The sequence below is a fragment of the Oncorhynchus nerka genome, linkage group LG10 (genome assembly GCF_034236695.1).
Source record: "Oncorhynchus nerka isolate Pitt River linkage group LG10, Oner_Uvic_2.0, whole genome shotgun sequence".
NCBI lineage: Eukaryota > Metazoa > Chordata > Actinopteri > Salmoniformes > Salmonidae > Oncorhynchus > Oncorhynchus nerka.
The window spans coordinates 34,512,565-34,537,614 of NC_088405.1; the positions used below are offsets into that span (position 1 = coordinate 34,512,565).

General features: G+C 45.2%; 1 protein-coding gene across 1 annotated transcript in view; it reads right to left on the reverse strand.

Moving 5' to 3' along the window:
- Window positions 1–594: 594 nt before the first annotated feature.
- The window catches only part of pygb (phosphorylase, glycogen; brain), a 28,112-nt gene continuing 3,656 nt past the window's right edge, over window positions 595–25,050 (reverse strand). Inside the window, exons 2-20 of the mRNA XM_029669643.2 lie at window positions 19,050–19,151; window positions 16,993–17,071; window positions 16,738–16,841; window positions 16,527–16,658; window positions 16,272–16,383; window positions 14,897–14,979; window positions 11,032–11,175; window positions 10,192–10,284; window positions 6,941–7,087; window positions 6,505–6,668; window positions 6,153–6,267; window positions 5,782–5,883; window positions 5,468–5,615; window positions 4,629–4,687; window positions 4,271–4,412; window positions 3,234–3,441; window positions 2,792–2,926; window positions 2,223–2,289; window positions 595–1,703 (exon numbers count right to left, since the gene is read on the reverse strand). Coding sequence (XP_029525503.1) covers window positions 1,539–1,703; window positions 2,223–2,289; window positions 2,792–2,926; window positions 3,234–3,441; window positions 4,271–4,412; window positions 4,629–4,687; window positions 5,468–5,615; window positions 5,782–5,883; window positions 6,153–6,267; window positions 6,505–6,668; window positions 6,941–7,087; window positions 10,192–10,284; window positions 11,032–11,175; window positions 14,897–14,979; window positions 16,272–16,383; window positions 16,527–16,658; window positions 16,738–16,841; window positions 16,993–17,071; window positions 19,050–19,151 — 2,301 coding nt within the window. The 3' untranslated portion in view covers window positions 595–1,538. The remainder of the gene's footprint in view (window positions 1,704–2,222; window positions 2,290–2,791; window positions 2,927–3,233; window positions 3,442–4,270; window positions 4,413–4,628; window positions 4,688–5,467; window positions 5,616–5,781; window positions 5,884–6,152; window positions 6,268–6,504; window positions 6,669–6,940; window positions 7,088–10,191; window positions 10,285–11,031; window positions 11,176–14,896; window positions 14,980–16,271; window positions 16,384–16,526; window positions 16,659–16,737; window positions 16,842–16,992; window positions 17,072–19,049; window positions 19,152–25,050) is intronic.

The following is a 25,050-nucleotide window of genomic DNA, read 5'->3' on the forward strand; positions in this document are numbered from 1 at the left end:
ATCAGATCATAAACTTGATTTAGCTCAATCTTAATACGGTGTTTACATAGGTTTGCCTCAACATGGTTAACTATCATTTTGATATCGTGGATGGTCAGTTCTTGCATCTATAGCTCAGCTAATGAATTTGAGTGGTTACATTTCTCTAGGCCCATGCCTGAGCTTTTTACAGAAAGAAAAGGCAGGGTGACGCTGTTTCAATGAAGGATTCTAGCTTTAAATACATTGTTTTGAGGATGGTATTGGGAGCTGAGCATCTGGATCAAGTGGCAATGCCAGATGGGCTGCATTTTACACAGGCAGCCCAACTATTTTTTTCCCACTAATTGGTATTTTGGCCAGTCACAGATTTTTGATCAGAATTGGGCTGCCTGTGTAGATGCAGTCTTTGAAAACATGCTGTAGTGGTGTTAGTCCCCACAAATCAGAAGCAGGCTTGGGAGTAAGAACACTCCTGTTGGACCAGTTTGAGAAGCAAGCCAGATGCAGAGGGGTGGAGAGACATGGCAGACCACAACAGGCTGCCACTGCAGTTTGACTATTTACCTAAGGATCCCTATACTCAAATGTATAATGATATTCTTACACTATAAATCACAAAAAAACTAACATTTAATAATATGAACGTGATTGCGGTGACAAGTGATACAGAACTTATTGAAGGATTAAAAAAGGTAGTTACTGAGAAACAGCATATGCTTTTTGTTTGAAGTACATTTAGCGCGAAGGCATTTAAGTGATGCTACTGAAATATAGATTATACTCATACAGTAGCCATCTCAATTCAGAAGTCACGCCAAGGCCATTTGTGGTGACAGCTGCTCCATGATCTCTAAAGTGTGAGTGTTCTAACAGGCCACTGAGCATGGTTTTCCTAATGGTCATAGTGAAGCATCAGAACTGTTTGGCCAAGCTGTATACTACACATTTTCAAATCGAATACAGTAGAATTGTACAAAACGTTCCATTAGACCAATGGCATGTTACAACTTTAATCCAGGCACTTGCTTCTAGATAACATTGTTTCTCTCTCTCTCTTATGAACGCTATGGTCCAAAATTGGTACATTAATGACCGGGCACTTACTTTACATATAGAGGAAAATATCACAGTACACATTCTAGAACTCTGAAATGCAATGCTTTGTCAGTGATGGTTAAAACAAAGTCCCCATTACAAGTCTTAGTAGCAAACAAAATGTGTTCTTTTTGGTTGACTATTCCGAGGCAGTAATAGACCAATCATATTCAGCAGTGTAAACTGTATGGTCATTACTGATCAACTGGGATTGGCATCTACAGTATACGTGCACATGGTGGAGTCAAAGACTAGCAGGAGTAATAGTAAGCAGAGGCTAGATTCAAACACGCTTCCTTTGGCTGTTTAGACGTTGCACATGCGATCTGCCTCCGACTCGAACCCCCATCTCTGCAATGTGGTAATGGGTGGGCCATGAGTCAAGCCTGATGAGACAGACTTACAGCGAGGAGAAGTAACACAAGCACTTCTCTCCTAACTAGAGAGTGAAGACGAGCTCCTCATTTGCAGGATTCAACAGGGGGCTCGTTGGGGGGTGGGATCTTCACATCGGAGGGCTCCACGCCCCAGATATCCCGGGCGTACTCGCTGATGGTTCGGTCGCTGGAGAACTTGCCGGAACCCGCAATGTTTCGAATCACTGTTCTTGTCCACTCTATAGGGTTCTGAAAAGAAAACAATTGGGAAGCTCAATCAAAATGTCGGTCACAAACGACTGCCTTCTTGTATTGTCTAGTATGATTACGGCGAGTACACAGACGATTGTCGGTCTACACGATTGTAACGGATGTGGTAATTCAGCAACCACATGGGGAACTGGTAATAGAAGCAGCTAATGGGGGTGCTGGGGTTTGCTGTAAATTGTTGCACTTTGTGACAACCCAACCGTCAAGTGCAACAGGAGCCCCAGCTGTTAATGAGACTAAAGACATGAGACGGTAACACACCAGGACTGGGCTGCTGACAGGTAAACGTGACATGCCGACTGCCCTGACCTCCCAATGGTAGAGAGAGATGGCTTTGCAGTTTGTGTTGGTATGAAGGTAGACAGACCCATATCAGACAGCACCCCCTGGTGGACTTACTAAAACTGTCAAGGTAAGGGCCAGACATCACAGGCTCAAATAGACAGAAGTGTGCAAGAACTGTTCTTCAAGGTATGAAATCCATTACACATAGCCCACCTTGTAAAGCTCATTGACTCGATCTTGGCACGTGATGTAGGCCTCATAGTCAGCAAACACTTTGAACCTGAGGTGAGGAAGCGATGCAGAGTGACAAATTAGTTCTTAGGTTTTCAAAACGTAGAGATACCACATCCATTTCAGATAATAAAACAGTGATCAAGTACCCTATTGTAGGGATCGTCAACTAGATTCAGCGGAAGGACAATGTTTTTCTTGAGCGCATGGTCAGGAGGCCGGAACATAATTACAAATCATTTACAAATTGAACCAACTGATATAATATTTGACTAAAACAATAATTTCAAACCTTGCTTACATTTGTACACGATCACATATCCCTCTCTATTTTGCATGGGAGTACTTTGGAACAGATTTACAAAATTTTCTGGTGTTTTTACAGTCTTATGTCCAACAATTAATACATGTTTAGCTCGGAAAACTTGGGGGGGACCAAACAAAAATGGGCTAACAGCAACAAGCAAGGTCAGTTCATCCTTGCATTCTGAAGAGCTGACAATATGCTAATAACACTGATATGTCAACAACACTGCTGTTATTCTGCTTACCTGTCGTGGTTCATCAGCATGTTCACCACATCCTTGAAGAGCTCATGCTCTTTGGGACTGAAGTAGCCAGTCTGGATCTGATCTATCACCTGCCTCAGCTCTGACAGACGCTCATAGTACTCCCTGGCATTGTACCTGGGCCGATACATTGTTTGAAGGTTGCAAGGTTATCCTTATGATGGCTAAACATTACAGGGTAAATATTTGCCTTGTTATCTTGACTGTTAAAATGACAGAATAGCAAAATTACATATTGGTTTTTGGTGCCAAAACTGATTTGTCATTTCGTAATTTGGGTGAAATATCCCTATAATATAAAACAGGGAAATGTCTACCGTCCAGTTTATAAGAGCACACGTTTGCCGTTGCTCTGCGTCGCTTATTTCTAAGTCTATGACAAGTCCCATTCATTCTGACACCAATCCAGTCAGCTCTTTCTCACCCTGTTTTGTCCATGGCATCCACATCCTCTACCCTCATGCCGAAGATGAAGAGGTTCTCCTCTCCGGCCTCCTCAGCCATCTCTACGTTGGCGCCGTCCATGGTGCCGATAGTGAGCGCTCCGTTCAGCATGAACTTCATGTTGCCAGTTCCAGACGCCTCTGTTCCCGCTGTGGAGATCTGTTCTGATAAGTCAGCTGCAGGGATCACTGGAACATACAGCAGGGAGAGGGAAGGGCTTAACAAACATACTAGGTATATCCTACCCAGCAGTGGTGTAAAGTACTGAAGTAAAAATACTTTAAAGTACTACTTAAGTCGTTTTTGGGGGTATTTATATTTTTGACAACTTTTACTTCACTACATTCCTAAACAAAATATTGTACGTTACACACAAAAGTACTCGTTACTATTTGAATGCTTAGCAGGACAGGAAAATGGTCCAATTCACACACATCAGAGAACATCTCTGGCCATCTCTACTGCCTCTTATCTGGTGGACTTAAACACAAATCCTTAATTTATAAATTATGTCTGAGTGTTGTTGGATTGTGCCCCTAGTTATCCATAAATTAAAACAAGAAAATTGTGCCGTCTGGTTTGCTTAATTTAAGGAATGTGAAATGATTTATACTGTCACTTTTGATACTTAAGTATATTTAAAACCAATTACTTTTAGACTTCCACTTGTGTGGTATTTTACTGGGTGACTTTTACTTGAGTCATTTTCTATTAAGGCATCTGCTTTTACTCAAGTATGACAATTGGATACTTTATCCACCACTGCTACCCAGTAACATGTAGACATACTGTAGAACAACATTAAAACAGTGACATAAAAACAACAGTCCAAACCATAGCGCCATACAAACAGGATTCGGGTTCCATTCTCAGTAGCCTCTCTTTCCTTCAATGATAGCAGACAGGATTGAACCCTATTCCTCACCCCCATCAAGTCCTTCCATATTGATGGTCATAAAGGAGAGGACATGAGGAAAGGAAGCCATCTGTGAATCCTTGGACAAACCATCCTCTCACCTTTCTCTGCTAGGGAGACCCTGTAGTTCTCGAGGTAGATGACCTTTAACCTGTCCCCCACCACCGGGTCGTTGTTGATCACCTGGCCCACCGCCGTGATCAGCTTGATGATCATTTTGGCCATGTGGTAGCCAGGTGCAGCCTGGGTAGAGAGGACAGCGTCAACAGTTGGATATTGATGAGGAAATGTGTATATATATGTATATTTTTATTTTTTATGTCTGAATGACTAACTCATCTTACATCGAATATAAAGTATCACAAACAAGTCAACAGATCAGTTATAACATTTCATTTTCAAAATACTATTTCCATGGTGACTGATTGTGTCATATACCTCAGATGTCTAGCTACATACCTTTCCTCCAATTATCACAGTCCTGGGAACAAAGTGTTTAGAGGGGTCCTTTTTAATCCCTGTAGAGAAATATTATAATTTACTCCATTTCCCTCAGTTCAGTTAACTGGGATCCCAAGTGGCGCAACGGTCTAAGGCACTGCATCGCAGTGCTAGAGGCGTCACTACAGACCTTGGTTCGATTACAGGCTGCATTACAGCATTGTCCGAGTTAGGGTTTGGCCGGGGTAGGTCGTCATTGTAAATAAGAATCGTTCTTAACTGACTTGCCTAGCTTAATAAAGGTTCAATAAAATTAAAATCGGTTCCACAGCCAGGGGGCAGTGTACACCTACTACTGGGATCTCTGTCCAAATTGCCCAGAACCAAAATGACAGTGTGTCACTAGAGATTACTATACAAACAGCAGTGGGCTTTCATTGCCACCATGAACAGATTTTTGTCTAACGATTTACTCAATAGAAGTTGCCTGAATTAAATGTGTTTACATTTTTTTATTTAACTAGGCAAGTCAGTTAAGAACAGATTCTTATTTACAATGGACGGCCTACCCCAGCCAAACCTTCCCCTAACCCGCATGACACTGGGCCAATTTTGCTCCCTATGGGACTCCCGGTCATGGCCGGTTGTGAAACAGCCCGGGATCGAACCAGGCTCTGTAGTGACGCCTCCAGACCGAGCTGCGCCACTCAGGAGCCTTAAATCATTAGGGATTTAAAACACTGAGCCCTTTGGGTTGCTGAAAGTGCAACCAGTGTCCACTGTGCAGTTGTTTGAAGTATGAGATTTCTGTTGGCACTAACAGCACCCCATATTATGAGGTCTGGAGGAGCTCTTACGGTTGTAGAAGGTGATGATGTGGAGGACGTTGAGCAGTTGTCTCTTGTACTCATGGATTCTCTTCACGTGGATGTCAAAGATGGACTCCGGGTTGATCTTCACCTCATACTCCTTCTCCAGGTAGGCTGCAAACTTCTGCTTGTTCTCCTGTAATAACACACAGAGGGGCATTTAAAGCTGGAGAAACACTTCAAAATGGGTTCCCCAAGACTGGCCACGACACCAGATTGTATCAACTCTATATTCTTGTGTTTATGGGAGAAAGAAATAATGGGTTGAGATGTTAAGAGCGTGGAACTGAATGAGCAGCTACCTGTTTTACATTGGCGATGTCACAAATGAAAGCATCTTCATCAATGAAGTCCAGTAGTTTCCTCAGCTGGAAGAGGTCTGTCAAGAAGTCGTCTCCAATTTTCTACAGTGAAAACAAAAAGCATGAAAGCATAAATAGTTACCATAGTCATATAATTGAATTTGAGCATGTGGACACAGTGTGCAGAGTCTTTTGTGGTCTTGAATAACCACATACTGATCAGTGTCAACACAACAAAGGGTAGACATTAGTTCATTGGGTGTGCAGGACTACTAACCCACAATGAGGTTCATTCCCCTGCAGGTAGCACCAAAAAAAAAAAAAAGACACTCGGAGGTACTCCGTACTCTAGCTCTGTAAAAATCTGTTACCTCAGCGATGAGGTCAGCCAGGCCTGGGTTACACAGCAGCAGCCAGCGGCGAGGAGTGATACCATTGGTCTTGTTCTGGAACTTCTCTGGCTCCACCTCATAGAAGTCCTTGAAACTGAGGACGGAGAGACATACAACAACCATATATCAGGCACACAACAAGTTAGTTGATCAGTGGATGTCTTTCTGATAGACTCGTTCAACGCAACAGGAATGTCAACGTCGCTGGAAAGCTAATAAAACAACACTCCAGGTTTGCCTGGAAATTGTTTCGTGTAAAGCTGCCACCATCACCACCTATTTCGGTAAGACTTATTTCATAATCAAACGTGAATTCAGGTCAAACACTAACACAGTGTTCTTGACGATTTCAGAGTGGATCCGGGCGACCCCGTTGACAGCGTGGGAGCCCACCACACACAAGTGGGCCATGTTGATCCTCTTGGGGTCTCCCTCCTCGATCAGGGACATCCTCCTCAGGCGGTCATTGTCCCCTGGGAACATGGCAGCGATCCTCTGAGAGGACACAGAGAATCAACTCATAAGTACGCAGACATATAGTCCCAACTTGCATTTGTGTGCTGCTGATTACTAATATAAAAAGGTAAAGTTACACTGAGCGCAGATCTGTGGAAAGAAACAAGACAGCACTCAAAAAGGAGGGGAGGAGGGGGGATCCTTCAGAGCACAGAAAAAGATCCACACTCTGGATAAGCTTGTTCAAGCACCCAGTATCAAAAGCACGTACCAAGTCGAGATGAGACAGTGAGTGGACACAGAGGGCTTACTTGGAGGTGGAGGTGGTTGATCTCATAGATGATCTGCAGGTGGCGAGGCAGCAGCTTCTCAAACAGGTTGATGGGCCAGCGCTCCAGGGCCTCAGGCAGGACGGTGTGGTTGGTGTAGGCACAGGTCTGACGCGTCACCTCCCAAGCCTGGAACACACAGGGGACGGAGTAAGGAGAGAAGAGAAAAGGCATCGCAGGTCAACAATGTCTATACAATAAAAGTGCATCCGAATCAGTTCAATCACAAAACATGTTTGTTGATAGGATTAGGATAAATAACTAATACTGTACATATACAGGTACAATGGAAATTGTACTGTACAATGTAACAGATTGATTGATATACATGTGATTCCTAGCCAACTGTATAATTTCTTCAAGTAGAAGGAAGTTTTCCCTGAGGAGGGAAGCATTGCCCAATACACAGGCTCCACCCAAGCTCAACACGCTGGATCAGTTCAGTTACGGCGTCACGATGACTTGGCAAAACCACCCTGCTCAAACAATGCTGCCCCAAAACAGCTCTGGTTTCCAGTTCAACCAGAGTTCATACTGGGACACAGTCCCACACCTAAGCAGTCCTACCATCTACACAGCCATCTCACTTGGTACGGTTTGTCATAGTGAGTGCCAGGCCTGGGATAGGGTTTAATATTTTCCCAGTACTTTACTGATCCATCCTTATAATAAAATCCCCTTTCTCACGGGTAACCCGGTATTTCCCGCCAAAACCTGAAATGTCCTTCAAAAGCATAGAAATAGGCCTGTCTGGATTTGATTAAAGCTTTGATCAAGCCTGATGCTACCTGAGCCTGATGACCCTTTCATTAAATACATTCTATAAAAACTACATTAAAAATACATTTTAAAATCCCAAGCGATTGTGCCGTTATCCAATACACAAATAATATATAGGCTACTACACATTCCGTACGACAGAAAAATGTGAAAGCCCATAGATGTAGATAGCTATATGCTCTCTTGGGTAAATAAACCATGGCGTGTATTCATGGGTGCCAAGGGAAGCCAGGCTTCCCAAAAAAAACAAATCAGAGAGAGACTCATTTATATTTAGTCTCTCTGTGTTTCATAATTTTCCTTCAACTCGCAAATGGCTGAATGTATCTCACCGGAGAAAGCATCCGAGTGAGTTAAACAGCGCCCCTCTGTCTGTAGGTTTCCATCTGATGCTGTCTGGTCCAAATATTTATGACATTGTTGAGGCCCGTATCATTGAATGCAAATGCAATAGAAGCCAGCGAGGATTTGGTCTCCCTTGATAAAATACATTTTAAAAAACACAAAAATAGCCAATCAGCGTTGTGCTAAACTGAGTAAACTCAACTGTGAATGATCCTGTCGCACCAAAAAACAAATGAATAAAGTAAAAAAAAGTGTCAAGGGAAGACAGTTTGGATTTGGTGTCATTCCTTTCAAATCGCATTGAGAGCATACGTCATTGACAGAAACATCTTGAATTGTTGCATTGTTGTGTTGTTGTCCTCCAGGGGCTAGCTAGCTAGATTAGCCATGGATGGGTATAGGGATTCTGATCCAATCATTAATTCATATATTGTTCCCCTGGCCTGAGAGGATGGAAGTTCAATATGTAGAAGGCTAATGTTAACTAGCTAGGGGTGCCCATGACAAGAACTTAGGCTAGCGAGCAAGCATTTTAGCCAGGTAGCCTAGGACAACAGAAAATAAAAGCATGTACTGACAGAGTGATGGACTGTTTTGTCAACATGAAAGAGAAGAGGGTGGCATTGGCATTTCTCTACAAGTAGGCCGAGTCAACATGTTTTTATGTACGCACACGCAGTCACATGCACAGAAATCAGAACCATGGATAGCCACATTATATTTATCCTACATTGATAGGACTAAATTGTTTCGGGTATCTTCTAGTTGTCACTTTTAGTTGTCACTAAGCAGAGGTGATCTGATTATGTTGAAATGGTGCTGGATTAATGGAGGCAGCTCCTGTTTTCCTTGCGACTTGGGGTGACTCTCTGTGGTTCTAAATCAATAGTTGCTTAGTGGTCCGAAAATATCGTAATCAAACTTGCTTGACCGTGCTGAAGGTAATGTAAATACTTGTTACATGCAGTATGGTGGTTCTCCGGTTTTGTGATGAAACAAAAATGTGTGGTGTAACTCATTCTGCCACTGTGTCTTCTTATTGTCTTGGCACTTCTGATATATATATATATACATACATACACACACACCTCACAGTTGCAAGGCATATGAACCAACAGGTTGTAGAGCGAACAACGCAATTATCACGAGACATGGGTTGTAAATACGGCTTTTTCTTCTGGCTTCGCCAGGGATTTTACCCAAATGCATCCACAGGTACACCTCCAATGGACTCAAATGATGTCAATTAGCCTATCAGAAGCTTTTGAAGCCATGACATCCCTTTCTGGAATTTTCCAAGCTGTTTAAAGCCACAGTCAACTTAGTGCATGTGAACTTCTGACCCACTGCAATTGTGATCCAGTGAATTAGAAGCCAAATAATCTGTCTGTAAACAATTGTTGGAAAAAGTGTGTGTGTCATGCACAAAGTAGATGTCCTAACGGACTTGCCAAAACTATAGATTGTTGACAATAAATTTGTGGTGTGGTTGAAAAACGAGTTTTAATGACTCCAACCTAAGTGTATGTAAACTTCCGACTTCAAATGTATATTTCTCAATCTTCAACAGGTCTATGTATTTTGGATGCCATTTCAGATGGAATTGATGGAGAGAGAGAGAAAGACTGCTCACACAACAATATTCCAGTGATAGTCTGTTTTTAAAAAAAACTGCAGCTGCAATTAAAAACAATATAATCTTTACAATAAAATCTTTACAATAAAAAGGGGACCCCTGACCCCTGTAAATTAGGCATTCAGTCCTTATATTACTGTATCATAGGCTATGCTGCAGCAGATGTAGACCTACCTGTCACAAGAAAAAAAACATGAGATGATAGGTCTATATGCATTGTGAAGTGCACTACATACAGAGATGGGCTGTCAACATGAGCGTTGATGATTGATCAGGCAGACCACAGAAGCAAGTTTAAGACATCGCATATAATTTAACAGTTACATTTTACATCATGCTGTTGATATAAATAAATGTATTAAAATTCACTGGTTTCCCTCAGTTATTTATCCCGGGTAAAGAGTGGTTTTTGGCGGCAAATCTCGGTAACTGGGTTCCCGCCATTCAACCCTAGCCTGGGAGAATACATTACCTTGTCCCAGTCCAACTTCTCCAGATCCACTAGGATCCTCATCAGCTCAGGGATGGCCAAGGCAGGGTGGGTGTCATTCAGCTGGATGGCTACCTACCAGTGGATGGAGAGAGTGTCAGTCATGGCCATGGTTTAGGCCTCACTTCCCCCCTATCTGAGAGATCTACTGCAGCGCTCATCCTCAACAACACCCATTCTGCCAATCACATTCTGTTAAAGGTCCTCAAAGCACACACATCCCTGGGTCGCTCGTCTTTTCAGGTCGCTGCTGCTAGCGACTGGAACGAGCTGCAACAAACACTCAAACTGGACAGTTTTATCTCAATCGCTTCATTCAAAGACTCAATCATGGACACTCTTACTGACAGTTGTGGCTGCTTTGCATGATGTATTGTTGTCTCTACCTTCTTGCCCCATGTGCTGTTGTCTGTAGCCATAATGTTTGTACCATGTTTTGTTGCTACCATGTTGTGTTGCTACCATGCTGTGTTTTCATGTGTCGCTGCCATGCTATGCTGTTGTCTTAGGCCCCTCTTTATGTAGTGTTGCAGTGTCTCTTGTCGTGAGGTGTGTTTGTCCTATATATATATATTTTTTTAATTACATCCAGCCAGTGCCCGCAGGAAGCCTTTTGGTAGGCCGTCATCCTAAATAATACTTTGTTATTAACTAACGTGCCTAGATAAATAAAGGATAAATAAAATAAAAATTGGTTGTACTAATTGTAAAATGTGTAATATTAAAGGTTGTGTATGGGATTTGAGGAACAGTAATAAGGTTGGGTTTATCAAAGAAAAACACATTTGACAGCTCAAAATTGGATATAGTGAAATACAATACCTTCTCTGGGAAGGTCTCAAAGGAGGTCCTGACAGGGTCTCTGCAGCCAAACTTAGAAGACTTGAAGCGGCGGATGATGTCCTGCAGTGTGGCGGCCACCACAAAGTACTCTTGCTTCAGACGCAGCTCCTTGCCCTCAAAGAACTGAGCACACACACTTTAAAATGATAACACAGTCTATTCATCAAAGCAATCACTCAAGGGCAAGTTGACCCCATGTGGTGAATACCTAGCATCAGTTTAGTGTCGGACACAGATTTGCAGACGTTATCGCAGGTGCAGTGAAATGCTTGTGAATAAATAGTATATCCAATGCATTCGGAAGGTATTCAGACCTTCACTTTTTCCACATTTTGTTACATTACAGCCGTATTCTTAAATGGATTAAATAGTTGTTTCCCTCCCTCAATACCCCATAATGATAAACCAAAAATAGATTTAGACATGTTTGCAAATGCATAAAAAACTAAACTGAAATATCACTTTTACATAAGTATTCAGACCCTTTAATCAGTACTTTATTGAAGCACATTTGGCAGCGATTACAGCCTCAAGGCTTCTTGGGTATGCCAAGCTACAAGCTTGGCATACCTGTATTTGGCAAGTTTCTCCCATTCTTCTCTGCAGATCCTCTCAAGCTGTCAGGTTGGATGGGGTGCGTCTCTGCACAGCTATTTTTCAGGTCTCTCCAGAGATGTTAGACCGGTATCAAGTCTTGGCTCTGGCTGGGCCCCTCAAGGATAGTCAGAGACTTGTCCCGAAGCCACAACTGCGTTGTCTTGGCTGTGTACTTAGGGCCGTTGTCCTGTTGGAAGGTGAACCTTCGCCCCCAGTCTGAGGTCCTCTGGAGCAGGCTTTCAACAAGGATCGCTCTGTACTTTGCTCCGTTCATCTTTGCCTCGATTCAGACTAGTCTCCCAGTCCCTAACGCTGAAAAACATACCCATGGCATGATGCTCCCATGCTTCACCGTAGCGATCAGAATGGCCAGGTGATGAGGGTACCTGGTTTCCTCGAGACGTGACGCTTGGTATTCATGCCAAATAGTTCAATCTTAGTTTCATCAGACCAGAGAATCTTGGTCTGAAAATCCTTTAGGTGCCTTTTGGCAAACTCCAAGCGGGCTGTCATGTGCGTTTTACTGAGAAGTAGATTCCTGTCTGGCCACTCTACCATAATGTGCCTGATTGGTAGAGTGCTGCAGAGATGGAAGAACATTCCAAAAGGACAACCATCTCCACAGAGGAACACTGGAGCCCTGTCATTGGGTTCTTGGTCACCTTCCTGACCAAGGCCCTTCTTCCCCAATTGCTCAGTTTGACTGGTTGCCAGCTCTAGGAAGAGTCTTGGTGGTTCCAAAATTCTTCCATTTAAGAATGAAAGCCACTGTGTTCTTGGAGACCTTCAATGCTGCAGACATTTTTTGGTACCCTTCCCCAGATCTGTGACTCGACACAATCCTTTTTCGGAGTTCTAAGGACAATTCCTTCGTACTCTGGGAATATGGCTGAATATAAACCGTGTAGTTATTCCCTCCGCAAGGCAATCAAACAAGCAAAATGCCGGTACAGGGACAAAGTGGAGTCGCAATTCAATGGCTCAGACACGAGACACGGGTCTACAGTAAATCACAAAAAGACTACAAAAAGAAAACCAGCCACGTCACGGAAACCGACATCACGCTTCCAGACAAACTAAACACCTTCTTTGCACGCTTTGAGGATAATACCGTCATGGCCCGCTAACAAGGACTGCACCCCCCCCCTCTCCTCAGAGGCCTACGCGAGTAAAGATTTAAACGTGTTAACACTAGCAAGACTGCTGACCCAGACGACATCCCTAGCCGCATCCTCAGAGAATGCGCAGACTAGCTGGCTGGTGTGTTTCCGGACATAGTCAATCGCTTCCTATCCCAATCTGCTGTCCCCATATGCTTCAAGAAAGCAACAATGACTGAACTAAATGACTACAGCCCCGTAGCACTCACTTCTGTCATCATGAAGTGCTTTGAGAGACTAGTCAAGGATTATATCACCTCCACCTTACCGGTCACCCTAGACCCACTTCAGTTTGCATACCGCCTCAACAGGTACACAGACGATGCAATCGCCATCACACTGCCCTATCCCATCTGAACAAGAGGAATACCTATGTAAGAATGCTGTTCATTGACTACAGCTCAGCCTTCAACACCATAGTACCCTCCAAGCTCATCAAGCTGGAGGGCCTGGGTCTCAACCCCAACCTCTGCAATTTTGTCCTGGTCTTTAACGGGCCACCCGCAGGTGGTGAAGGTAGGAAACAACATCACTTCGCTGACCCTCAACACTGGGGACCCACAAGGGTGCGTGCTCAGCCCGCTCCTGTAATCCCTGTTCATCCATGACTGCGTGGCCATGCATGCCTCCAACTCAATCATCAAGTTCGCAGACGACACAACAGTAGTAGGCTTGATTACCAATAATGACGAGACGGCCTACAAGGGAGGTGGTGAGGGCCCTCGGAGCGTTGTCAGGAAAAACAACCTCTCACTCAGCATCAACAAAACAAAGGAGATGATCGTGGACTTCAGGAAAGAGCAGAGGGAGCACCCCCTAGCCACATCGACAAAGTGAAATGGTCCACCCACACGCAACAACGACTCTTCAACCTCAGGAGGCTGAAATTTTGGGCTTGTCATCCAAAACCCTGAAACTTTTAGATGCACAATCGAGATCATCCTGTCGGGCTGTATCGCAGCCTGGTACAGCAACAGCACCACCCTCAACTGAAAGGCTCTCCAGAGGGTGTTGCGGTCAGCACAACGCATCACTGGGGGCAAACTATCTGCCCTCCATGACACCTACAGCACCCAAAGTCACAGGAAGGCCAAAAAGATCATCAAGGACAACAACCACCCGAGCCACTGCCTGTTCACACCGCTACCATCCAGAAGGCGAGGTCAGTACAGCTGCATCAAAGCTGGGACCGAGAGACTGAAAAACAGCAATCACTAACTCAGAGAGGCTGCTGCCTACATTGAGAACCAATCACTGGCCACTTCAATAAATGGATCACTAGTCACTTTAAACAATGCCACTTTAATAATGTTTACATATCTTACATTAGTCATATCATATGTATATACTGTATTTTATACCATCTATTGCACCTTGCCTATGCCGCTCGGCCATCACTCATCCATATATTTATTTATATGTACATATTTTCATTGACCCCTTTAGATTTGTGTGTATTAGGTAGATATATATATATATAATTTTTTTATGTGGACAAAAAAATCTAAAAACCTGTTTTTGCTTTGTCATTATGGAGTATTGTGTGTAGATTGATGAGGATTCTTTACAATTTAATCCATTTTAAAAACAAGGCTGTAAAGTGACAAAAGTGAAGGGGTCTGCACTGTATCACACTACCATGTCAGCTACAGCAGGAGTATGAGAGGCGCGGGTTGTACCAACTTTTACCAAATGCTGCTTTTATTTAACCAAGGGAAACTGGGGCTGGCATAGACCTCTGCTCCACCCATACTAACTATGATACACATATCTACATGCATCTTGAGTAATACCATTCTCAGTAGATGTTGAGCAACCTTGCGGTTTCCTCATCCTAACTTGAACAGCTGACGTGCTTCACGTTACACATCGGAGTCTGCAGCACTGAGGAGATTGCGCTGAATGCTGTACTAAGACACCGCCACAACACATCCCTTATGACCTTATTAGGTCGTGGCTGGAGAGAACGCACCACCCCCATGTGGCCTAGTGAATGCCTTTTTCCTCACAGACGATTGCTGGTCATTTTCACTTTGAGCACTTGCAGAATGTCATCTCTACTCCATAAGGGTTACATAGATACTCACATTGTCGTTGGGATAGAGGACGCGTGAGATGTTCTCAGCCAGGTTGCGGTCTAACACAGCTTCAATGTAGTCACCAACATTGACTGCACAAGAGAGAGGGGACCATTTAAAATGATACAGTATTTCAATTATACATCATCAACCTGTCAAGGTTGAGGACAATCTCTTCTTCAAAGGCTTTGGGCAGCTTGGCTGTTGTGGGTCCTGCTGTGGCTGAGCAGTATAGGTACACAGTATAAAACAGCATAGATGATCTACGCCTCACTTTGAAAAAGGGGTTTATAACTGATCCTAATGCAATTGAGTAGTGGTTGAAAGAAAGGTCACGAGAGATGTGACTTGTAGGTTTGTCCCTTGCTGTAACCACTCGTCGATTACAGGAGCCCAGTTATTCCTCATGGCTACACATGCTTGCATGGTAAACATTAACTCAACCAAACCTGCCTCTCATGCTCATCTAAATACAGCTTGGAAGACCACACACACTTCACTTCACTTCACTTCACTTCACTTCACTTCACTTCACTTCACTTCACTTCACTTCACTTCACTTCACTTGGAGAATGGCACACCATCTTAGTATTATGTAATGTCACAGCATTTGAAATGGGATCCAGTGTTGAATTTATTTCGGCTGAGCGTGGCCAACCTCATTAAGGATTTTCTGCACAACAGTAGAGAGTTCCTGGAAACAGTCAGCGTAGAAAGCGCCCTAAGCTCCATGTCCTAAGAGGGTCGTATCCATGGGTAATGTTGGCAGGCTGCCCTCTCCCCTCCCCCACCAATGGGGCAATGGCATTGTGTTGGTACAGGGGGCAACACTTTGTATTCCAAACAGCTTCTTTTTAAAGGTAACCATCTCCCCCCCCCCATTGCCACTCTTTGCATCAATACCCATTCATCTTGGCCTGATGTTATATTAGCATAACTTCCCTGGTTCTCTGTCCACATGCCATATAAGAGGAGAAACCAAGAACCCAGAATAATAACTACTGCAGGCCAGGTGGCTTTGTAAGTAATAAATATTATACAAAGAAAAATCTGGATGTATTTTCCATAAATAAATCCTTAGAAACTCAAAAGAAATGTCTATCTGTGCAAAACTGGACTCACAGTTCAAGGCTGGGCTCAAGGTCTACATTCCACAGTTCTCTAGAGATAAATTAGCTCCCACAGACAGCAATATAACTTCCATTATCAATTATGACTAGCGTGTTCTTAACATAGGCCTAAGCAAGGTGTCTTTCAGGCACCTGAGTGTATCAGCTACAGTTGGATTAAAGTTTCTGAGTAGTGTTACCAACCTCTATTGACAACAGGCTAGATATCTTAACAGCTAAACAGATCTATGCTAAAAATGGGCATGGAGACGTACATTCCTGCAGGTTGAAGTCAATGGGTGCCTTGGCAGACCACAGTCTCATGGTGTTAACTGTGTTGTTCTTGAATCCAGGCACAGGAGTGTCATAAGGCATGGCCAGGACAACCTAGGGAACAAAGAAAAAAAAAAGTATTAGGAGAAATTAAATGGGAAACAGAGAATTTAGAAGAGAAATGCCAATCGATTCAATCGATTTTGTCTGGGATCACATGGTGCATGTGTACACGTGTGTCTGGTGCACAGACTCACCTGGGTGTCCACCCACTTTACACCCTCTGCTGTTTGCTCCACTCGGCCATAGAAATGCACAGGGAGCATGTACTCTGGACGAGCCTTCTCCCACGGGTTCCCATACCGCAGCCAATCATCAGCCTCCTCCACCTGAGAGGGAACAGAAATATGTAAGGATGCAATATCACAATAACTGCTAAATGTAACCAAGAATGCCATGCTCCATTACCTGCCAGCCATTAGAGATCTTCTGGTTAAAGATGCCAAACTCATAGCGGATACCATAGCCATAGGCTGCCAGGCCTAGAGAGGCCATGGAGTCCAGGAAACAAGCTGAAATGGAAGAACGTGTGAAGGTCCATTTCTTATGGTATGCTCTACTTACATTTGCCTGCGTTGGGTGAGATGTTCGAGTTTACAAAGATCATGTTCGAATGTCTGAGTGTCACAAGGCATTTGTGACAAAGAGTGTTTGAAGCCTTACCTGCAAGGCGGCCCAGTCCCCCATTCCCCAAGCCAGCATCCTCCTCGATCTCCTCCAGCTCCTCTATGTCCAAGCCCAGCTGGTCAACAGAGAACTCATTAGAAACATCTCCTATACAGCCCCAGGCATACATCAGCAACAGGTGCCAATAGAGTTTGACATGAACTTGAGTAACCCTTGTCTGCATTGTAGAAACTTCAAGCACAAGTAGTCCTAAGGTTTAAGGTTTGAATTTAAGCAATACAGACACAGCAGTATGTAGCCTACTTGCAGGTTGGTTGGTGTTTGGTATTAAAAAATATAAAAAAATCATACACTTGTAACATCATGTTCCTTGTAGATTGTGTTCTGATGAAGAACAATGAGGAAATAAAACAAATATAGGCCTATATTTCTCTACTGAGTGAGAACCGACTGCTGTGGACTCTCCCAATGTAGGCCTCCTCGTCTACACAACGTGGCCAACAGACCTCACACTTGCAGGCTGTGATGCCTTGTTTTTCATAGGGAGATTCTCTTTTAACTTCGTGCAAACAAAAGGGTGCACTGTCCTGAACAAGAAGATTGTTAAAAGCTACAGATACTGTACATTAGGTCTAAATCTCATGTTGCTTTTGAGGAGACCACATTGGCTAGGTCTACGAGAGGCATGGTAGCCTCTGCCCCAGTATCTGTCAGTTAGAGATGTCAACCATGAGTCTGGCGGGTCTCCTCTCGATCGCCCAAGGAGGCTCCAATTCAAACTCACAGACAGCTCTGCAAGCGTTATGTCAAAATGTGTTAGTTATTCACCAAATATGGATTTCTGCTGAGCAACTATCTTAAATGTACTCCCGTTACGGCCAGTATGTACTTCCAAAAAAGGTCTATATAAAAATATAAAAGCAACCGGGAAAATAAATAATCTTTGGCACTTCCAATGTATTAGGCCGTTGTAGACTTCCAACCTGCACTGTAATGACGGATTTAAATTGGAGGTGCCGAATAGGCATGTTTTCGGTTGCGTGTACATTTTTATTTAGACCTTTTTTGGAAGTACATACTGGCCGTAACAGGGGTAAATGTTTTATTTATTACAAAATATGGATTTTCACTGAGCAACTAACTAATTTTAACATTATAACGCTTACAGAGCTGTCTAATGTGAGTTTGAATCAAAGCTTCCAGGGCTTTAGAGTGGAGACATGTCATACTCATCGTTGACATCTCTAACGTTCAGATACTGGGACAGGCAGCCTCAGTAAACAGTCTGTACTGATAGTCTCTAAAACATCACTGGCAAAGGCACCTTAATCATGAGAAATAGGGTTACAGCTACTAGCATTAAAGACGTGCTCTGGAACTTTGGTGACTAAGTATTTTATAAACCTCCCGTTTTGGGCTGGATGTGTCAATGTGTAGTTCAAACATGCATAATCTATGAGTAGAATTACTTTCTCACTTTAATTGGCCACGAAATCCCTAGTTTGAAAGCAACTGTTTTTCTAGAAGCTGTGCTGCATCATTTTCCCAAAATGTTCCCCCACGTAGGCCAGCCCCCTAGCAGTTTGAGATCTAGCTAATAAGCTTCAGCCCCTCAACATTTGAGTGACAGCTAGCAAGATGTACACACAGTAAAACAAGAGCTTGCATTGACATGGTACACAATTTCAGGGAACACTTTTTGGCTGTAGAGCGCTACTTTCAGAACTAGTGACTAAAAAGCATTCAGAAATATTGAAGAAACTCTTTAAATCCCCATTGAAAGCTAAAACAAAGGGAGGCCTTATAAAACATGTATTGGATGAATGGTAAAATGACACCCCACCCCCCACCTCCCCCTCCCAGTCAGAACACAGTGAGCTTCAGTGCTGGAGCTGGACTGTGACACTGGTGATGAAAGCATTGTACCTGGGAGAGACACTAATAAGCCCATCACACAAAGTCAGGTCTGATTTTGGACTAGGGATGGATACGTGGAGAGTTGAGGCCCACATCTTCATCCTGACTGTATGGCAGGAGGTACAGTTTTTATTTAATTTTTTAAAGACACTGGCAGTGCAGGTGTATGGTTTTACCTGGTAGATGGCTTCATCGCAGGCATTCTGCAGGCCCAGGTTGATCATGGTGTTCTGAAGGGTCCGACCCATGTAAAACTCCAATGATAGATAGTGGATCCTCTGAAGATGACAGATGGGTTTCAGCATTTCAGAGATATGTAGACAGTCAAAGAAACGGTTTGGGAAAAATGATATACTGTAGGCACAATGACTCAAACACTTTGTAGCAAAACAGATGTGTGACCGGTCATTCAGTGGCGCTAATCAACTTGAGATCATCAGAAGCTGAAGAATCTGTGCTACAGACTTGAGCAAAGTTGGGTCAGCATGACGTCATAAAACACCAACACGCAGTACTGCAGACCCTCTGCTCAGCACTCGGTCACTTGTAGCCTAACGCATCTCAGATTATTCACTGCTCCGACTATTCCCCCTCAGTCCTCCACCACCCTCACCACCCCCCAGAGAGGAAGCAATACCATCAGGTCATTGGCACTGTTCAGAATCAGAACCCATACAAAGCTATGCTAAGGAACGTGTCAACTTGATTGTTGCCAGAGCAGGAGGGGAAAAAAGTATTTCTCAGATGAGGGACTGTTTAGTTCCACACAATGGATGGCATGGGGATATACCGTATGCAAGAATTTAGCTCTGAACAACACACGGTTGAAAAGCCAACAGGTTTTTCTGTTATTCATTCAAAGCCATCACCCTGCCCATAAGGTCTGGAACTGGTCATTGTCTCAGATCACTTGCATTGGTAGAATCCTTTGTTAGAGAGAACATTACATTATGCTGCTGGGATCTTTAGGTTTGGCTGGAGCTCAGTGCTTTGTCACCACTGCAGCTGCTATTTTACTGATTCTACTGCATTGATTGCTCTTGTAACGGATGTGAAACGGCTAGCTAGTTAGCGGTTGTGCGCGCTAAATAGCGTTTCAATCGGTGACGCCACTTGCTCTGAGACCTTGAAGTAGTGGTTCCCCTTGCTCTGCAAGGGCCGCGGCTTTTGTGGAGCGATGGGTAACGATGCTTCGTGGGTGACTGTTATTGATGTGTGCAGAGAGTCCCTGGTTCGCGCCCGGGTATGGGTGAGGGGACAATCTAAAGTTGTACTGTTACACTCTCTCTGAATTCAAATAATTCCCTTTCCAAGTAAAAGGGAAGACAGACCATATTTAGCCTGTTGAGAAGTGTATACATTTTCTGGCCCATTACTCTGTGATGCAGGTTATGCAATATCTGGCATGTTTCCAGCACGTTCATACACAGATGTGTAAAAAGGGTATGTCCACAATAAAATATGGACAACCTCTAGCTAGGTTTTGAAAAAATATTCATAAACTAAACTGAATAATTAAGACAAACCAAATTCCCATGGCTCTTTCACTATTGCAAGACAAAATGTAGATGCTGATAAAAAAAAGAAACACTTCATCTGTAGTCTTGTCTTAATGATCCAGCATACTGAACAGAATATTGGATAATAAAGGCTATTGGTAGCCCATTCAAATAGATGGTAAATGTTAAACATCATACATACAGTCTATTCGCAAAGCTGTCTGCTGCCTGAGGTGATCAAATCAAATTTGATTTGTCAAATGCTTCGTAAACAAGTGTAGACTAACAGTGAAATGCTTACTTACTACCCAACAACGCAGAGAGAAAAAAATGTGATAGAATAGTAAAACAATAACATGAGGAATAAATACACAATGAGTAAAGATAACTAGGCTATATTTCACTGACGCTTCAATGCTGCCAAAATACTCTTGTCTCATGATACAGTTTCTGAAACATTTGGAATCTAACTTTCTTATAATCAATAAATAATTTTTCAAATACTAAAGATACACTTTTACTGTACGCAGTTTAGGAAAGTTGCAGAAACACAGGAAAAGTGGAACAGTCCAATGTAAATGCCTGCGCAAGGTGGGAGGATGTGTCGCTTCGCATAGTAAGTGTATATTTTGTATTTTAAATATTTTTTTCTCGCTATGAAAGTTAGGTTCCAAAAGTTTTCCAACCCCGTATCGCAGGTGAGGCGTATTTGCGTTTAGATAGAGCGTCGGGGTTAAACAAAGCATCGGGAGTGTACTTCGCGAGGGAGCAGGCTGTGATCAGTACCATCAACTGAGAACCTAAGGGGGGCCGGCTGTAAACTGGGTATACCCCACTTGGGTTCTTGAGAGCTATGCTATTGGTAGCCGAATGCCTGGAAGTAGATATTCACCGGTGTGTTAAATTACTACACAGCCTGGTCTCAGACTAGACGTAACATAGTCAAATGTCATTCATAGACACTCAAATTAGTAGGATATGTAATGTTTGATTTGGTTACATAAGACAGATGGTTACGGGCCTCCCGGGTGGTGCAGTGGTTAAGGGCGCTGTACTGCAGCGCCAGCTGTGCCATCAGAGTCCCTGGGTTTACGCCCAGGCTCTGTCGTAACCGGCCGCGACCGGAAGGTCCGTGGGGCGACTCACAATTGGCCTAGCGTCGTCCGGGTTAGGGAGGGCTTGGTCGGTAGGGATGTCCTTGTCTCATCGCGCACCAGCGACTCCTGTGGCGGGCCGGGCGCAGTGCGCGCTAACCAAGGTGCCAGGTGCACGGTGTTTCCTCCGACACATTGGTGCGGCTGGCTTCCGGGTTGGATGCGCGCTGTGTTAAGAAGCAGTGCGGCTTGGTTGGGTTGTGTATCGGCGGACGCATGATTTTCAACCTTCGTTTCTCCCGAGCCCGTACGGAAGTTGTAGCGATGAGACAAGATAGTAGCTTCTACAACAATTGGATACCACGAAATTGGGGAGAAAAAGGGGTAAGACAGATGGTTACTCATGGCAAAAACAAAAGTAGGGTGGTTGGTCAGGGTGGATGGCTGCGAGTTTGAATCTCATCATGGACAACTTGAGCATTTTAGTAACCTTTAAACAACTTACTACCTTTTAGAGCTACTTTGCAACTACTTAGCATGTTAGTTAAAAAAAAACCTTCCCCTAACCCCTTTAGCTAACCCAACTCCTAAACTGAACCCTTAGCCTAGCTAACATTAGCCAGCTAGCTAACGTTAGCCACCATGCAAGAATTCAAAAATGTTTTTCCAAATTCGTAACATATCATATTGTAGCGACCCGCACAGACAGCTGTGTGTTATGTCCTAGGCTAGGAGGTGGTTGTGGTGTTCGCGGGGTCTGACATGTCAATCAACCTGCTATCTGCCAATCACGGGAATGCCTGGAATGTTCTGATGCCGGGCATCCTGGTGGTTGGCGGAGTGGCGTGGAGGGGGGTTGGGCATTGGAAGTTAAGACCAGGTTCAGCCTTTGTTCTCTCTCTCTTACGTCTGGGCTTCACAAGAGAAGGTCACGATTGGCTTGTGGGTTATCTGTCATCTATTTGGCGTGTGCTACGGCCCAAACAGTAGCCTGTGTAAAGTTGGTTCAATAAACCGTCAATTCGCAAACTCAAGCCTCTGTCTGGACAATTGTTCATTTATGATCTAGTCAGGTCATTACATTGGTGTCAGAAGTAAAAACGTTGATACAAGTTAGCCAGCTAGCTAGCTGACTTATGTGGCTAGCTACTGTAGGTGAGAACGGGATTGAAAATGCTTCGAGGGAATCCGAAAGTGAAGGTGGAGGTAGGGGACGATTATGGCCAAGGAGGTGCGTGTGAATGGACGTCGGGGTTCTGTCTGAGGAGATCGCCAGGGCGTCGGAGCGCAGAGGCCGCTTGAGGGAGGACGTTAGAGTGATGGCCGCTGAAGCGGGCATGAGTGCTTCGCCGAGTGTATTTCGCGCGGATTCTGGTGGGCGGACCGGTGGCGACGCCGACGCGGCGTGACGAGGAATCTGGGGCTCAGGATGTAAACAAACATGGCGGCGCCCAGTTCCCGGCTGCGTCCGTATCTGTTAAGACCCGAAGTATTCCGGTAAGGCGGATTGGGAAGCTTTTCATGCTCAGTTTGAACTGTTAGCTCATTTTAGGGGTGGTCGGATGAAGAAAGGGCACTGCAGTTGGCTTTATGCCTCACGGATGAAGCTCTGGCCTGTTTGATATTGATTAGCCCCGAGGACAGGCATGATTATGGTGCTCTAGTGGGAGCACTGAGGAGGCGCTATGGACAGTGTGTACAGCCCGGGCTACTGCGCTCCGAACTGAGTAATAGACGCAGGCAGCCTGGAGAGCCTCTACGGGTACTAGCTAATGACATTGAGAGCCTCTCTCGGCGGGCATATGCTCACATGCCCCCTCCGTGCAGAGCGAGCTAGCACGGGACCAGTTCATACAGGCGCTCTCCCTACGGAGCTGCGCATACAGACCCAGCTGGCTCATCCTGAGTCATTGCAGACAGCCTTGGAGATGGCTTTGGAGAGGGAGCTGGTGTGGGCTGGGGCTTCAGCTGGGGCTTTGGTGGGGGTGCAGGGAGACACACCCTCTGTGCGAGCTGGGGGCAGAGCAGCCCGGAGCCGGAAAAGCCTGCTTGGGTGGCCGAAATGACAGAACTCATTCGGGCTGTGTCGCTACAGGCGGCACGAAACACAAGCCCTGGTCCCAGGGTCTGCTGGGGTTGTGGCCAGCCAGGCCATCTGCGCCGAGATTGCCCCATGTCCCCCAGAGCTCAGGGAAACGGCTCGGGGTCCGCATAGACCGGGTAGTGCGGACCCTGGCTTTCTATCCCAACCACCATCATCTTCAGGAGGAGCCCACCGGCACAGACGGGGGAAGCAAGGCTCCACTTCCCCCAGAAGCAGACGAGGGCAAGCGGATGGAGCCTGTTGTTGTGGTGGGCCGGACCTGTGTTGGGGACTTTTGTCATGTCCCTGTCACTGTGGAGGGGGTGCCCTGCTCCGCCCTGGTGGACACTGGGTCCACAGTAACCCTGGTGAGGCCAGATATTGTGCCAGGTTGGACTCAGTGTGAGCCTACAACTGTGCAGCTCCGCACAGTCACAGGTGAGCTGGCACCCATGAAAGGGAAGGGAATAATGACTCTGACAGTAGGGGGCAGGACTGTGCGTCATCCTGTGGGTGGCGGCTGTGCAGGACCCTTGTATCCTGGGGTTGGACTTTCTTAGGAGCACAGGCTGCCAGTTAGACCTAAATAGGGGCACACTGAGCTTCCAGGGAGGGACGGAAGTCACCATGGCCCCCCCTAATGTCACATTCACTCAACCCAACAAACCCTTTACTCCAACAGTTAAAGCAGCAGAGACTCATGGCTGCGCCCCTCCCCCACAGCTGTGTGTGACTTTTCCCCAGTCCCCCTGTCACCTACGGCGGTGTGTTACATTCCCCCAGCTACCTCCATGACACAGCCCTCTGTGAGCCCGGGCCGCACCCCCCCAACCCAGCTACCCCAGATGGGAGAGGAGAGGACACTGTCAGCAGTGAGGGAGATATGGGGGAGGAACTGTGTTGGTCTTGACCCTGAGCAGCAGGAACGGTTGTGGCAGTTGCTGTTTGAATTCAGAGACAGCTTTGCGTTGAGTGAGGAAGAGGTGGGTCAGACTCTTCTGGTGCAGCATGAGATCGACACAGGTGATGTTTCGTATCCCGCTGGCACGCCAGGAGGCGGCAGACAAGGCTGTGTTGGAGATGCAGCGGGCAGACTTCATTGAGCCTCAGACAGCCCCTGGGCGGCGCCAGTCGTCATGGTTCCGAAGAAGGGGGCAAGCTGAGGTTCTGTGCGGACTACAGGCGGCTGAATGAGGTAACCAGGAAGGACTCATACCCCATACCACGTATCGATGAGTCGCTGGACCTGGTTAGGGGTCCTCCTGGTTCTCCTCACTAGACCTCCGCAGTGGCTACTGGCAGGTGCCCCTCTCCCCAGAGGCCAGAGCCAAAACTGCGTTCTCCACTAACAGAGGACACTGGCAGTTCAAGGTCCTGTGCTTTGGCCTGTGCAACGCTCCAGCTACTTTTGAGCGTTTGATGGACAGGGTGCTGGATGGCATCCCCGACAGCAGTGTCTGGTATACCTCGATGACATCCTGGCCCATGGCAGCTCCTTCCA